The sequence below is a fragment of the Fukomys damarensis genome, unplaced genomic scaffold (genome assembly GCF_012274545.1).
Source record: "Fukomys damarensis isolate Sample0158 unplaced genomic scaffold, DMR_v1.0_HiC HiC_scaffold_15, whole genome shotgun sequence".
Lineage (NCBI taxonomy): Eukaryota > Metazoa > Chordata > Mammalia > Rodentia > Bathyergidae > Fukomys > Fukomys damarensis.
The window spans coordinates 22,269,319-22,282,904 of NW_022900927.1; the positions used below are offsets into that span (position 1 = coordinate 22,269,319).

The window sequence follows — 13,586 nt, forward strand, 5'->3', positions numbered from 1 at the left end:
GCCGGACGGCTGCCCCGTGTGCGTGTGGCGGCAGCACAGCCGCGAGCTGCGCCTGGAAAGCATCAAGTCGCAGATCCTGAGCAAACTGCGGCTCAAGGAGGCGCCCAACATCAGTCGCGAGGTGGTGAAGCAGCTGCTGCCCAAGGCGCCGCCGCTGCAGCAGATCCTGGACCTGCATGACTTCCAAGGCGACGCGCTGCAGCCGGAGGACTTCCTGGAGGAGGACGAGTACCACGCCACCACCGAGACCGTCATTAGCATGGCCCAGGAGAGTAAGTGGGCAGCGGGACGCGAGCGGTGCGGTGCTGGCGCGGCTCTGGGAAGGGCACCTCTCGCTTCCAAGCGGGGCGCTCCCGGCTGCCCCGGCCCGGAAGCCTTTACTTTGAAAACTTGATGGATTGGGGAGCGGGGGCTACTTCACAGAACTTTTTCGAGCGGTGAAGATGGGCGGCGGAATTGTGTGCACGCCGGGTTCCCGGAGGTGGGAGCGGGGCAAGCGGGGCGGGTTGTGAGACATTGCCTCCTCTCCCCGGTGTGCTGAAAGACCCGTGTTGAAGGAGTCCTGGGAAGCTGGGGCTCGCAACCGAGGGAACCGAGGGCAGCGACTCTGTCTTGAAGGGCCATGAATGGGAGAGGCTGGAGAACAGAATCAGCTCCCGGACCCCCGCAGTCCCAGTGGCCCGCAGTGTTCTCTGCCTCCCCACCGCCCTGGCACCCACTTCCCCGCCCCGTGTTCTGCAACGCATCCATCCGGCTGCAGAAAACTGAGTGCTCCTTTTCCAGTCTCGGAACCCTGTGTCCCTCCCTGCAGTCCAGCTGGCATTCTCAATCCTGAGCCGTGTCTCGCACTGGGTATCCCACGGGGCCAGAAAAGCTGCACCTTCTTGGTACCGACTAAGCTCAGAAAATTCATTCCATTGCACTAGGTGTTAAGGGCAACCGCTTGATTACTCAAACCTTACTGTTTCGCTCCTTATTCACCCATTGTACCCTGGGCTGGACTTAAGGGAAAGAATCAGATGGGGGGTGAGGGGACCCAGGTATCCAAGCCCCCAACCAAACGGAAGATGACCATGTTAATAGACATGAGCTGCTTTGAAATTTTATGGCCTGGAAAATCCAGGCCAAAACTACCACCCCCCACCCCCAGCTCTCCCTAGGGTCAGGTGACTCCTTCCCCTCCCCCACTACATCTCCCCCCACTCTTCAACTCCGGGGAGCCAGGCTCACTCTTATTCCCTAGTGGTTCGGCAAGGTCCCCCTTTCCGTTTGGTTTTATGACTTTGAACAGAAGAGGGGGGAGTCTGGTTTATTGGCAGATGGGTCATAAAAAGCTGGAGCTGGGGGGGGGATCCTAGTGGCCCACCACTGTAGGAGAGGCGTGGAAACTCAGGTGTGCTGCTAGTAGGTGTGCCTGATAATGCCGCCCATATTTCTGCAGAACTCATTCCACAGTACTTGGTCAAGGCTATAAAGAAAACTCAAAGAACCAGGAAACTAACTGGATGTGTGTGTGTGGGAGGGATCGTGGTGTGTTGGGGTGGGTGGGTGTGTGTAAGGCCTGCAGATTTGTCTTGGGTTCCTCAGTCTCCCTTCGTTCTTATAGCTTCTGCTTATGGAGCTAAGGTCAGTCTGAGATTGACTGAGGGCAGGTGGGGGTGGGGATTCTAGTAAACAGTTGTACAGGAATTCTGATTAAGAGTTTGCTGGAAAAAGCGTGAAGGACATGGGGGGGTGCTCCCAGGTCTGTGTGGTGTAGTAGAGGATTTCCTAGATGGGAGATCCAGCTGTGGACTGTCCTGGCTCCTCACTATACCTAGCATCCCTTAAACATAAGGAAGTAGGGCAGAATTAGCTCTGGTTATGGGGATGCAGGAAGTGTAGGTAGGCCAGCAGGCATCAATTGGCCAGCAGCACACCTTAGGCCTGGTGGGGGGCGCCAGCAGGTGGGATTGCACAAACTTCCACTCCGGTGGAACTTCCACCCCTGTATTTGGGTAACTAGGGAACAGGGTCTCCAGCCAGGTATTGTACGTCCCCTTTAAGAGCCTAGCTGAGCTCTTAAGACCGGGAGGGGGAGTAAAGGGGAAGGGAGGGAGAGAGGGGAAAAGCAAAAAGAGACTTTTATAGTCTAATCCCCAGGGACCCGCTTTAATAAGAGACTTGTGCTCAGCTAATCGGGGGAGGTGTTTGTCAGCAGAGATGGCCTCTGCTCCCCTCCCCCTGCCTCCCCTCCCCCAGCCCTCAACCCTGGACCCCAGCCCCCACCTCTCCTAAGCTGCTGTGCTTGCCCTAGTTCCCTCTACCCTCTCAGGCTTTCCCACCCCAGGCTTCATCCTGGGAACCCAGCCCCCTGCCCTTCAGGGAGCCAAGCCCAGCCCCTCAGTTGGTCTCTCCTCCCCACACTAAGAGGCCCCTGCCCTCTCAGCCCAACCTCCAGCCCCTAGGCCTTCCAGCCCCAGTTGGGAGAGGGTTGGGGGGGCCCCCACAGAGGAGGTGGAGGAGGAGGCAGCCTTGTTGAGTAGGGAGGGGGTTGGGCTTCTGCTGAAAATAGTGCAATGACCTCTCTCCCCCACCAGCACCGCCTACTAAACCTGACCTGCTGCCTGCCACCAACCAGATCAATCCAACACAGATGTGGCCCTTCCCCTCCCCAGAGCTGGGCCTGTGTGTTGGGGGCTCTCAAGCTGGGTTTCCCTCTATAGCTCTACCTGCTTCTCCTTTGTTCCTCCTTCTGTACCCTATCCTTTTTCTTCATTACCCCACTAGGTTTAGCTCCCTCCCACCTCTCTTAACCCCCACCCACTCCATTCTACCTCATTCTGACGTTCTCCCAACTCCCAAACTTAATTCTCCCCATAGCATGATCTTCCTACTCACTCCATTCCCGCTCATCTCCTCTAACCTCTCTTCATTCCTGACTCTTCTCCATTCTTCCCTCACCATCTCCAAACTCTTCCGACTTTTCCTGTTCCTTCACTTTGTCCTTATGTCCTGTCCCTTAGTAGCACTGTCACCATGTCCACTGTGTTCACTGGAGGAGAAGTGTATGAAGGTTCCCCATGGTGAGGATGGGAAAACTTTTGTCTAAAGGAACCAAAGACTTAGTGCACTAATGCCAAACCTGTTAGAGCTTTCACTGATACAAACAGCCCCCTGCAGCACCCAGGTCCCATAATCTCACCACCACTGCCTAAGAGGAGCCATGCCCATCCCTCACCTCTAAAGTCTAGGTTAGCTTAGGTAGTAAGGTGTATTTAGAGCTTAGAAAACAAAGCAATCAGCCTATACTGAGAACCTCTACTATTTTCACATCCTTTAATGCTCATTTAATGTTCCTATGAATGAAGAATTATCTTTATCACACTGCTAAGTCTGATATTGGTGGGTAAGGTCAGATACAGGTTAATGAGGAGCCAAGAAGTGGTTAAACCTAGTTATAAAAAAAATTGTTCAATTGTAGGCAAATAAGAGTTTAGGAAGAACTCTCAGGCAGTTGCCTGTGTAATTTAAAACTAAGAGTTCATTCAGCATGTAATTATTGAGTACTGCTTGGCAAGGGAGCACTAAAGCTACAGTGGTGAGCAAAATACACAAGTTATCAACAGTATCCACCCTCAAGATGAGTATCTGAGGAAGAAAGTCAATTCCTGTGCTGAAATTATGCACAATGTGTCATTTGGATTGTTGCTTGTCATTCCTGATCTCACCAGTAGCTTTTCTACCCCAGCTACTCTCATGATCTCTCAATCTCCACTCTAGTCCACTGCACTACCCCTGAAGTTCCAGACAGTGGAGTAACTTGAGAGGACTACCACAGCTACACAGTTTCTGGGTACCTCAGAAACAAGAAAAAATAGAGCTGGGGATTTAGCTCAGTGGTTCCGCTGCCTCCTTTGCAAGCGTAAGGTCCCAAGTTGGATCCCCAGAACCAAAAAAAAGAAAAAAATATGCTGCAGAAGGACTCTGTGTATGGTGTCCTGAATACATGAAGATCATTAAGCACTTTCCTCTTTCCTACCTCCTTCGGAGGGTCCTCTGTCTCCTCAGGTGGGGTGGAGTGCTGATGGGAGACAACATTCCAAATCCTACATGACTATGTAACACATGAGACCTGTGCGATGAGGCAAGCCTACATCTGAGTTCTGGTTTACTTTATAAGTTAAATTAGACCACACTCCCTCACTGGACCCTGGGTTATCTCCTTTGAGGCCATCTAGGTTTGGATGGGGCAGGCTCACTTATCCAAAAGACAAATCAAGAGCATAAATGGGACAGGGAGACCTAAGGATAGCACATGTGATGAAAGATATGGCTTCTATAAAGAAGATTAAAGATTCAGAAAAAATGCAAGCCTTATATGCTGGAAAACATAAAATTGATGCAGGTGAAAGGAGAATTTAGGTAACTATCTTTGCAGGTTATCTAGTGGAGAGGAACGAATACATTAGGGTAAATGGATTAGGTGCAGATCAGGAAGGATTAACCAAGATATCATCCTATAGAGAGGAGGCACTGTTTGAGTATCAAAGATTCAGTAGGGCCGGGGACTTAGCTCAGTGGTTCCACCACCTGCCTTGCAAGCGCAAGGTCCTGAGTTCAATCCCTGGTACAAAAACAAAAACAAAACTAAACTAAAAAAACCTCAGTAACAGTAGCCAACAATACAGGCACAGGAAAAGGGTAAAGAACTGGAAAACAGCCTGAGTCCAAACTGCCAGTGTCTCCCAGGGCTGCTGACCCCCTCTACAAACACCTTTTGCTGATGTTCTGCCCCCTTCTCTCTTATCAGCGGACCCCGCAGTGCAGACAGATGGCAGCCCTCTCTGTTGCCATTTCCACTTCAGCCCCAAGGTGATGTTCACAAAGGTACTGAAGGCCCAGCTGTGGGTGTACCTTCGGCCCGTGCCCCGCCCAGCCACAGTCTACCTGCAGATCTTACGACTGAAACCCCTAACTGGGGAAGGGACCGCAGGGGGAGGGGGTGGAGGCCGGCGTCACATCCGTATCCGTTCACTCAAGATTGAGCTGCACTCGCGCTCCGGCCACTGGCAGAGCATCGACTTCAAGCAAGTGCTACACAGCTGGTTCCGCCAGCCGCAGAGCAACTGGGGCATCGAGATCAACGCCTTTGATCCCAGTGGCACAGACCTGGCTGTCACCTCCCTGGGGCCGGGAGCTGAGGGGCTGGTGAGCAGGGGGCCTGAAGCGGTGGTGGATATGAGTAACCTGGCCCTGAGGAAGTGGGGAATGTTAGTAAAAGGAGACCAGGAATGTGAAGGGGGTTGGGGACCAGTGTTATTTTTCTGGGGCCAGGAACTGATTCTAGAGGAGGTGGGGATGGGGTGGGGTGGCAACTATCATTTTTCAGGGATCTAAGCCAGGCAACAGCTGAAAACTGGATTTGGGGTGAAGGTGTCAGTTAATGAGAGATCCGTGAGAACACAAAAACTGGCTGTTGATGAGGCTCTGGGCCAAGGGGCTGTTAGGGTCTGGTTGCCAGGTAAGGAAGAATTAGGGAAGGTGAATTGAAGGAGAGATGGCTAGATAGCAAGAAAAATGAACAGAAGGTGGGAGGGGAGAGAAATGAAAAAGCCGAGAAACCAATGGATTCTCTTCTGATGCCTGTTGAGAGGCAGGTGGGAGAGGAACAGGGACGAGGAACTGTTCAGGGCTATGTCACATCTCTTTCCCCTCTCCCTGACCCTCAGCATCCTTTCATGGAGCTTCGAGTCCTAGAGAACACAAAACGGTCCCGGCGGAACCTGGGCCTGGATTGCGATGAGCACTCAAGCGAGTCCCGCTGCTGCCGATATCCCCTCACAGTGGACTTTGAGGCTTTCGGCTGGGACTGGATCATCGCACCTAAGCGCTACAAGGCCAACTACTGCTCCGGCCAGTGCGAGTACATGTTCATGCAAAAGTATCCACACACCCACTTGGTGCAACAGGCCAATCCAAGAGGCTCTGCTGGGCCCTGCTGCACCCCCACCAAGATGTCCCCAATCAACATGCTCTACTTCAATGACAAGCAGCAAATTATCTACGGCAAGATCCCTGGCATGGTGGTGGATCGCTGTGGTTGCTCCTAAGGTGGGGGACAGTGGATGTCTCCCCCACAGACCCTACCCTGAGAACCCCCAACCCTGCCCCTCCCCCCCAAGCCCTAGATCTCCCTCCACCTCTTCCCATGAACATCACACCTTGTTCCCTGACCAAGCAGTGTGCAATACAACAGAGGGAGGCAGGTGGGGACTGAAGGGTGAGGGGTTGGGAGAAAGAGAGAGGGGCACGGTCAGGGTAGAGTGTTTGAGGTTTGCAGGTAAGAAAGTTTGGCAAGAAGACAGAGAGATGTAGAGACAGAGGGATTGAGACAGGAGCAAACAGAGCAGCATTGAGAAGGCAAAGGAATAGAGAGGCAGAAGAGACAGACTAGGCAGAGACAAACACTGAAAGAGACTGAAATGGAGTAATAAATGAAAGCCCCACACCAAGCCTCCTTTCTTCCACTGGCAAGGTGAGGGGCTTGGTAGTCTGGGTAGAATCCCTGACTACTCAGTAGGAGAGGAAATCTATCCATTCTTAGCTTCTTCCCTCTTCCTCCAACCATGGCAGGGGAAAGGAAGTGAAGGCAGGGGCAAAAGGATTTGGGAATTTTATTTATTTATTTATTGTGACTTTTCATTTTTTGGTATTTGGCTTTACTGGAATAGGAGGGCCCCTGCCCACTATGCCCCGTTTGTCCCTTATTCCCCAAACCCTGCTCTTCCCCAAAACCCACCCACTTAAGCACTTGTATAAAGCCTCCAGGGCTGGGAATGGGAGTAAAGGGCAAGAGGGCTGACACATGTATGTTTCTAACCCATAAGTACCCTAACTAACCTTCTTCAGCCAAACTGAATGGTCATAGAAACAGTAAAAGGTTAGGGTTTAAGAGCTGGGGAAAGGGGAGTCCTCAACACCTAGGATCTATATGTGAGCTACTAACCCTCAGGCCAGCTTTCTTCATGGTACTGATTTATTTAGCCAGAGGGTACAGCATGCTTAAACCCAAATTCCCCTCAGTGGAGAGAGACCAAAGAGCCTGTGGAATGTCCCTGGTCCCAGCCTCTATCTTCAGGTCAATTGAAAAAAGAAAGAAAAAAATCTGAGTCCCCCAGGTCTGGGAAGGATTCAGAGGGGGTCAAGAAAGGAGTGGTTAAGTAGGCTGAAGGTTACAGGGCATCTGAATCCAAATCACTGCTCTGGGCTAGGGAATAGAGCCAGCAGACCAAGGTGGAAGGGATTCTGGAGGGGGACATTTTAGTCCCCCAACCCCAAAGCTCAGGGTAGGAGGGAAAACAAGGGAGCAGAGTGTCTATAATTTTTATTTTTTATTTTTGGAATATAGCAGTATCTGGCAGCAGGGAGGGAACAGTACAGTGGAGAAACTGACAAGGCCAGTTACAGCAGAGGATGGGAAGGACACAGACTCCCTGGTTTGGAAGGCTAGGAAGCAGGCAGACTGGCTGCCACTTCAAGTCATTAGCTGGGCCCATTCATTCATCTCACAATCCCGATGCGCATTCCTCTGGACTCACTGGGCCTCAGTTTCTTCCCCTCAATGGAATAAGAAATAGCAGCACCCGCCACAGCCAAGAGATGAATTCTGAGCACTTACCACGGGCACTTTATGGACATAAATACCTCTCGCTGTGGGACCAGTTAACCAGGGCACCAGAGCAGTGGTGAAGAGATGTGAGGCTTAGAAGAGTCACCAGCTTCAGAGAATACAAATTTCCTCCTGCTCCCCAGCTGGAGTGCCTGAAGCCAAGGAGTTGAGAATCTCCACACTCTATCCATACCTCACCAGCTGACCTCTTGGCTCCAGGCAACAGCCTAGAGAAGGTCAGGAGAGGAGGGGGTGAAAACCTGCAGCAAAATTACCACTCTAAGTAAATCCAGCAGTCGTGGTCTGGTAGCAACAGTACTGAACTGAAGTAAAGCCCACACTGGAGAGCAAACCTGGAGGCTTGTTCTTCCTAAGTATGTCTCTCCCACTTGGACAAGACCATGGAAGGGGCAAAGGTACGTGGCCAGCCTGGGAAAGTAATGTTGGTGAGCTTGAGTGTCTTACTCCTATTCTCATAGTGAGACAATGAGACGAGGTGTTTCCGTAGAGGAATAAGAAGGAGCTGTTAAGCTTTTCAACTAACCTCCCATAGAGCAGCTATGTCAACCCCAAGCCTCTCCTTTCTGGCCCTGTTCTTCATCCTTTCTGCCTCAATGGAGAATAAGACACCTGATGATCAATACCATTCACATTTCCTTGACGGAAGGAGAGGGGCAGGAGAGTGAAGATGATTCCCCCAAGGTCAAGTATCTCTTGATCTTGGGGCAGGGTAGAGGTTGGGCATAAGCATCAGGTAACTTTACAGAGCCTAGGGGCACTAAACTTGGGGAACACTTAAAAGTATTGCCCCTTGAGTACCACCAAATAAAGATCGTTGTGAGAGAGGAGGGGGAGTTTCTTTTATGAATATAAGCCTATGAGTTGAAGTCTCAGTCCGCTGTTCTTCCCTATCCCCAAAAAGCATGGGATAAAGAGGTTTGGGGACACAGCCTAGCAACCCAGTGGGAGCAACCCTCCCCCACCTTATTTGTGTGAACCTGGCCAGTGCCCCTCTGAACATATTAGTGTGATTATTTACTTTGTGTATTTGTTACACCATGTGTGTGATTGCCTTTGTTTGTTAAAGAGTGTCTGAGGAATGGGGCTGACAGGGCACTGGAATGCCGGGAAAGGACTTCTTCATTGAAATCAAGGCTTCCTGGAAGGAAACATTGCAAAAAGGCCATCAGGCAGTTTTCAAGTTATGTGACAGAGGGCAAAGATGGCCTTAGGGTGCTCTGAGTTTTGGGATGGTCACATGACACAATCCAGCACTTGAACCTGAAAAAAGAAAAATAAAAGCAGTCAAAGAGTTTAGAATTCAGTACTGAACTCTTCTCCCTAATCAAGCGCCACATTTACACCTCAGAGACCAGGAACTGAAGAAGAGCTAAAAGAGGAAACCTGCTTGAGAACTAAGAAGACGGGGTCCTTGGAACAAGAAAAAACCCAGTAAGGGCATGTGGGATGAGGGCTGGGACATGAAGTCCAAGGCACAGGTAAAGAGGATGGGAAAGGGAAGGGAGTTGAAACAACTCTAATCTGGGCAGCTTGATCCAAAACAGTTCTAAAAACAAAAAGATTCCCAGCCTCTGCAAAATGGAAAGGTTCTCTTGAAAAGCTAATGTCTGTCTTATTCTTCTGTAGTCCCTGATCCTAGTTTTCCTCAATATAAAATCAACTAGCAGCCGTTTATCTTGACCATGTACAATGGTAGAGCAAGCACCTCTGGGAACAGTCTTCAGTCCACTGTAGAACTGCATCACGTACCTGGAGCACAAGTCCCAGGGCTTAAAAGAGAGGTTGGCAAAAGAACTTAGCCTTTTCTTTTTTTAGTTGAGACAGGGTCTTGCTTTATAGTGCAGACTAGCCTTGAACTCATGGTGATCCTTCTGCTCAGCCTCCCAAGTGCGAGATTACAGGCTTGCACCAACAGGCTCAGCTAACTGTTCTTTTTTTGGTAGTAACTTGAGGCTTTCTGTCCCTGAACTATGTTCCCTACCCTTTAAAAAATGTTTTGTTTTAAATTTTGAGACAGGGTCTCACTAAGATACTTTGCTCAGAGTATGCTTAAACTTGTGATTCTTCTGCCTCAATCTCTCAGAATGCTGAGGTTTCAGGTGTGTGCCACCATGCCCAGCTTGCCTGATTTACATGTTTTCTTATTATGGTATATGTTTGTGATACATAATAATTACATTCATCTTGGGATCCATGACATATTTAAAAAGAAAAAAGGAAAGCTGGGACATAAACCTGGTCCAGAATGATGGATAGGGCAGCTAGGGTTCAATGTGCCACCATACTTTCCTTGTTCTGTTAGTTCTACCATCAGACTGACCTTGCCACCTTGTCCCAGACCAACTACAAAACAGGTTGGGACTAGGTGAAGTTGAGAATGAAGATGAGTAACAGAAGTGTTATTTATTAGATTGTCTCCCAAGGGAATTGCTTTATCCAGAGCTACTCCTAAGCTTTTGGCCTGAGCCAAAAATGGCTTCTCTCCCCCTACTACTCATCTGTCTCCTGCACTGAGGAGTCACCCAGAAGAAACACTTTAAGACCCTCAAGTCGGTTTTTTACTTTTCTCAAAACATCTCCAAATTAGTGCATGAGCAGCTATCCTCTATTCTGTTTTAGCCAGCTTTAGAACAATGAGGTGTGCTTCCCAAGCTAAGAAAGAGATGGCAGTGGCATTTAGTTTCTGATCTATAGGGGGTCAAAAGCAGGAAAGCCAATACCCCAAGTGATAGTGTCAGTTTTCCTACTAACAATCTGGGGTTAACGGAGTAAACAGGACTCTTCCCACTTCTTCCTGGTCTCTGAAGCAGGTATACGCACAGATACACAACCCCCCAACCCATCTAGCTGGAACCTACTGGGAAAAAAATTTTCACTTGTTCTAAGTCTTAATTTTACCTGAGTAAAATTAAAATTAAGAATTAGTATTTATTCGATGACTATTATGCAAACTATAGTAAGTTGTACTGATTAAACAATTATCACTTAATTTTCATAAAAACCTTCACAATAAGGTTCCTTATTGACAGTCTGGAAAGAGAAAGACAGTGATTTGCTGGGGATTTAGCTCAGTGGTGCCACCGCCTGCCTGGCAAGCACAAGATCCTGAGTTTGATCCCTGTTACCAAAAAAAAAAATAATAATAATCTTTCAAAGACAGGTCTCAGAGCCAGAAGAGGGATGAGAATTAAAGCTAAGTAGATGCTACAAAATATTATATTCTAGCTGGGCATGGTGGCACATGCCTGACATCCAAGCACTTGAGAGGCTGAGGCAGGAAGATCAGTGAGTTTGAAATCAGCCTGGGCTACATAATGAGCTCAAGGCCAGCAGCACAGCAAGACCCTATCTCAAACAAAACAAAAAACCCCTACTCTATTCTGTAATCTAATCTATTAATAGTGGTATGAGAAGTGGAAAACTAAATACAGAGACAACAGAGAGGAAAGAAAATGACAGGAACACATTGGGCTAAAGGGTCTGCAAAAATATGAAACTTCATTTCCTTTGAAGGCAAAACCAAGAGTCTGGATGTAACCAGAGAGAAAGGAAGGTTAGACTGTAGGGGGATTTCAATAATCACAAGTAAGTAGCATTGTGAGCTACACATCTCATACAAGAGAACACAAAAAGAGAGCTATTTGCTTAATTTCTAAATTCCTCCCTCTCTCCTCATCTGTTTCTCATGGCTGACAGGAAAGAATTCAGTTTAACACCAAAGAGGCTAAATGTGGTGGCATGTGCCTGTCTCAACCATTTGGAAAGCTAAGGCAGGAAGGAGAATTGCCAATTTAAGGTCAGCCTCAGCAACACTGGCAACATAATGAGAAATGGTCTCAAAGACAAAACACCATTCACTATAAAACTGTTAACTATAAAACTGATTCATATTGACTGGGCTTGGTGGGGCACACCTGTAATCCCAGCATTCAGGAGGATGAGGAAGGACGATCACCTTGAGTTCGAGGCCAGCCTGGGCTACATAGGGAGTTCAGGACCAGTCTGAACTACAAAGTGAGACCCTGACTCAAATATATAACACATACAACTGTTATTCACCCCTTCTTATAGCCTTCCCCTCTACAGAAGCTTCTAGCCTTCTGTCTTCTGTTTTCAAGAGCTAGGGAAGGGGGCAAGGCAGTTCAGGGTGATGGTGGAGAAAAAGAAAATGATCCTAAAGAACCATAAAAAGGTACAGATTTATAGCTAAGGAAGCTAGTTTCCTCCCCAGCTTTTATAGACTCCCTCATTAAGAGCTTCCAGGTATGCAGAGAATGTCACTGCTTTAGAACAAGGAAAAGAATGGAGTCCACTAAGCAAATCTTGATGCTAGATCAGCTACAGGAAGACAACTAGGGGACTAGAAGGAAGCGTACTTGGATCCCAGATAAAGAATTATAAGACTAGATTTCTGTTTTACTTAAGCAAACAAAACAGACTCTTTGAAGACTAAATTAGTAAAAACAGCCGGGCATGGTGGCACGTGCCAGATATCACAGCACTAGGGAGGCTGAGGCAGGAGGATCACAAGTTCGAGGCCAGCCTAGATTACATAGTGAGTTCAAGGCCAGCCTAAACAACACAAAGACCCAAAAATAATGTCTCAAAAATAAAATAAATCAGTAAAAAGACCTATACATTTTGAGTATCCTTAACTTTTCATACTCAAGAAATAGATGTGGAATGACTACAAGACAGAAAGAGAATGAAAAAAACTTTATAATGTCCAATGTACAAGGACCTGAGTTTGATCCCCAGCACAGAGCCAGGATCCCCAAACACTGGCAAAGAATTATATCAAGGATTTAGAGAAGCTAGGCATGGTGGCACATGCCTGTCATCTCAGCACTCTAGGAGGCTGAGGTGGAAGATCCCACGTTCCAGCCCAGCGTAGCAACTTAGTAACTCACCAAGACCCTATCTAAAATTTGTTTTAAAGGGTTGGAAATGTAGCTCAATGCAAAAGCCCTGGGTCAATCCCCAGTAAAGAGAGCAAAGAGAATGATTAGGCTTTCCTAGGGAGTAGAGCAGAACACATTTCTCAAATGTTATGAAGAATAGAGATAAGGTAAAGAAAAACTGAAGGACCCACATTCCACTCATTAGCAGGATATGCTCTATTCCCTTACCTAATTTTTTAAACCACCCTGGGGTAGAAATCTTACTGAATGTATAAGCTTATTCACATTTCAAAATCAGAATGATCATCTCTGGTTTTCTTTTTTTTTTTTCTGTACTGGAGATCGAACTCAGGACCTTGCGCTTAATAGGCAGGCGGTAGAACCACTTAGCTGAATCCCCAGCCCTATCTCTGGTTTTCAGATGAAGACAAAGATGCTACAGTAGAGAGAGGAAAACTAGTTCTGAGATAAAAGCAGGAAGAGAGGGAAAGTCACTCTATAAGGGTTACTTATTGAGGAGGTAACAAAAGTTCATCCAACTTTCTCTTGTTTACTTCTTTTTCTTTTTTTCTTTCTCTTGTTCATTTCTCCAAAGTCTAAAAGTAAAATTTACTCTTAGATGGGCAATCTTTGGGTCTGCTCTCCAAGGCATAGTTTTTCTAAAGTGTCTAAATATCTAAATGAAGGTCCCTGCCCTCCTCACCAACCAACGAATTTGCAGAAATAATGAGATTCTTAATGTTACCTTTTTATTAACCACAAACCCAGATTTTGGTAGAAATTAAGGACAAAAATTATACCATAGCAACACAGGATCTCATCATGGTGGAAACATCTTCCGTAAGGTACCAAGGTTGTAAGTTTTATGACCCTCACCCCCAGAAACAAATAAAAACAGAAAATTAAGAGGACAAACCCTTCACTAACACTTTCAAAAAGACTAACAACCAGGTCTCAGAGCTATACAAAATTTAAAATGCAAACAATCAACCTGTTAAAGAAAAGCCAAGCTC

At 47.7% G+C, this 13,586-nt stretch overlaps 2 protein-coding genes across 2 annotated transcripts in view; one reads left to right on the plus strand and one right to left on the minus strand.

Moving 5' to 3' along the window:
* Nucleotides 1-7,971, plus strand: part of Gdf11 (growth differentiation factor 11) — a 13,672-nt gene extending 5,701 nt beyond the window's left edge. The window contains exons 3-5 of the mRNA XM_033763488.1: nt 1-272; nt 4,793-5,190; nt 5,712-7,971. Coding sequence (XP_033619379.1) covers nt 1-272; nt 4,793-5,190; nt 5,712-6,092 — 1,051 coding nt within the window. The 3' untranslated portion in view covers nt 6,093-7,971. The remainder of the gene's footprint in view (nt 273-4,792; nt 5,191-5,711) is intronic.
* Nucleotides 7,972-8,062: 91 nt separating this feature from the next.
* Nucleotides 8,063-13,586, minus strand: part of Sarnp (SAP domain containing ribonucleoprotein) — a 61,749-nt gene continuing 56,225 nt past the window's right edge. Inside the window, exon 12 of the transcript XR_784376.3 lies at nt 8,063-8,932. The gene's annotated coding sequence lies outside the window, so the exon portion shown is untranslated. The remainder of the gene's footprint in view (nt 8,933-13,586) is intronic.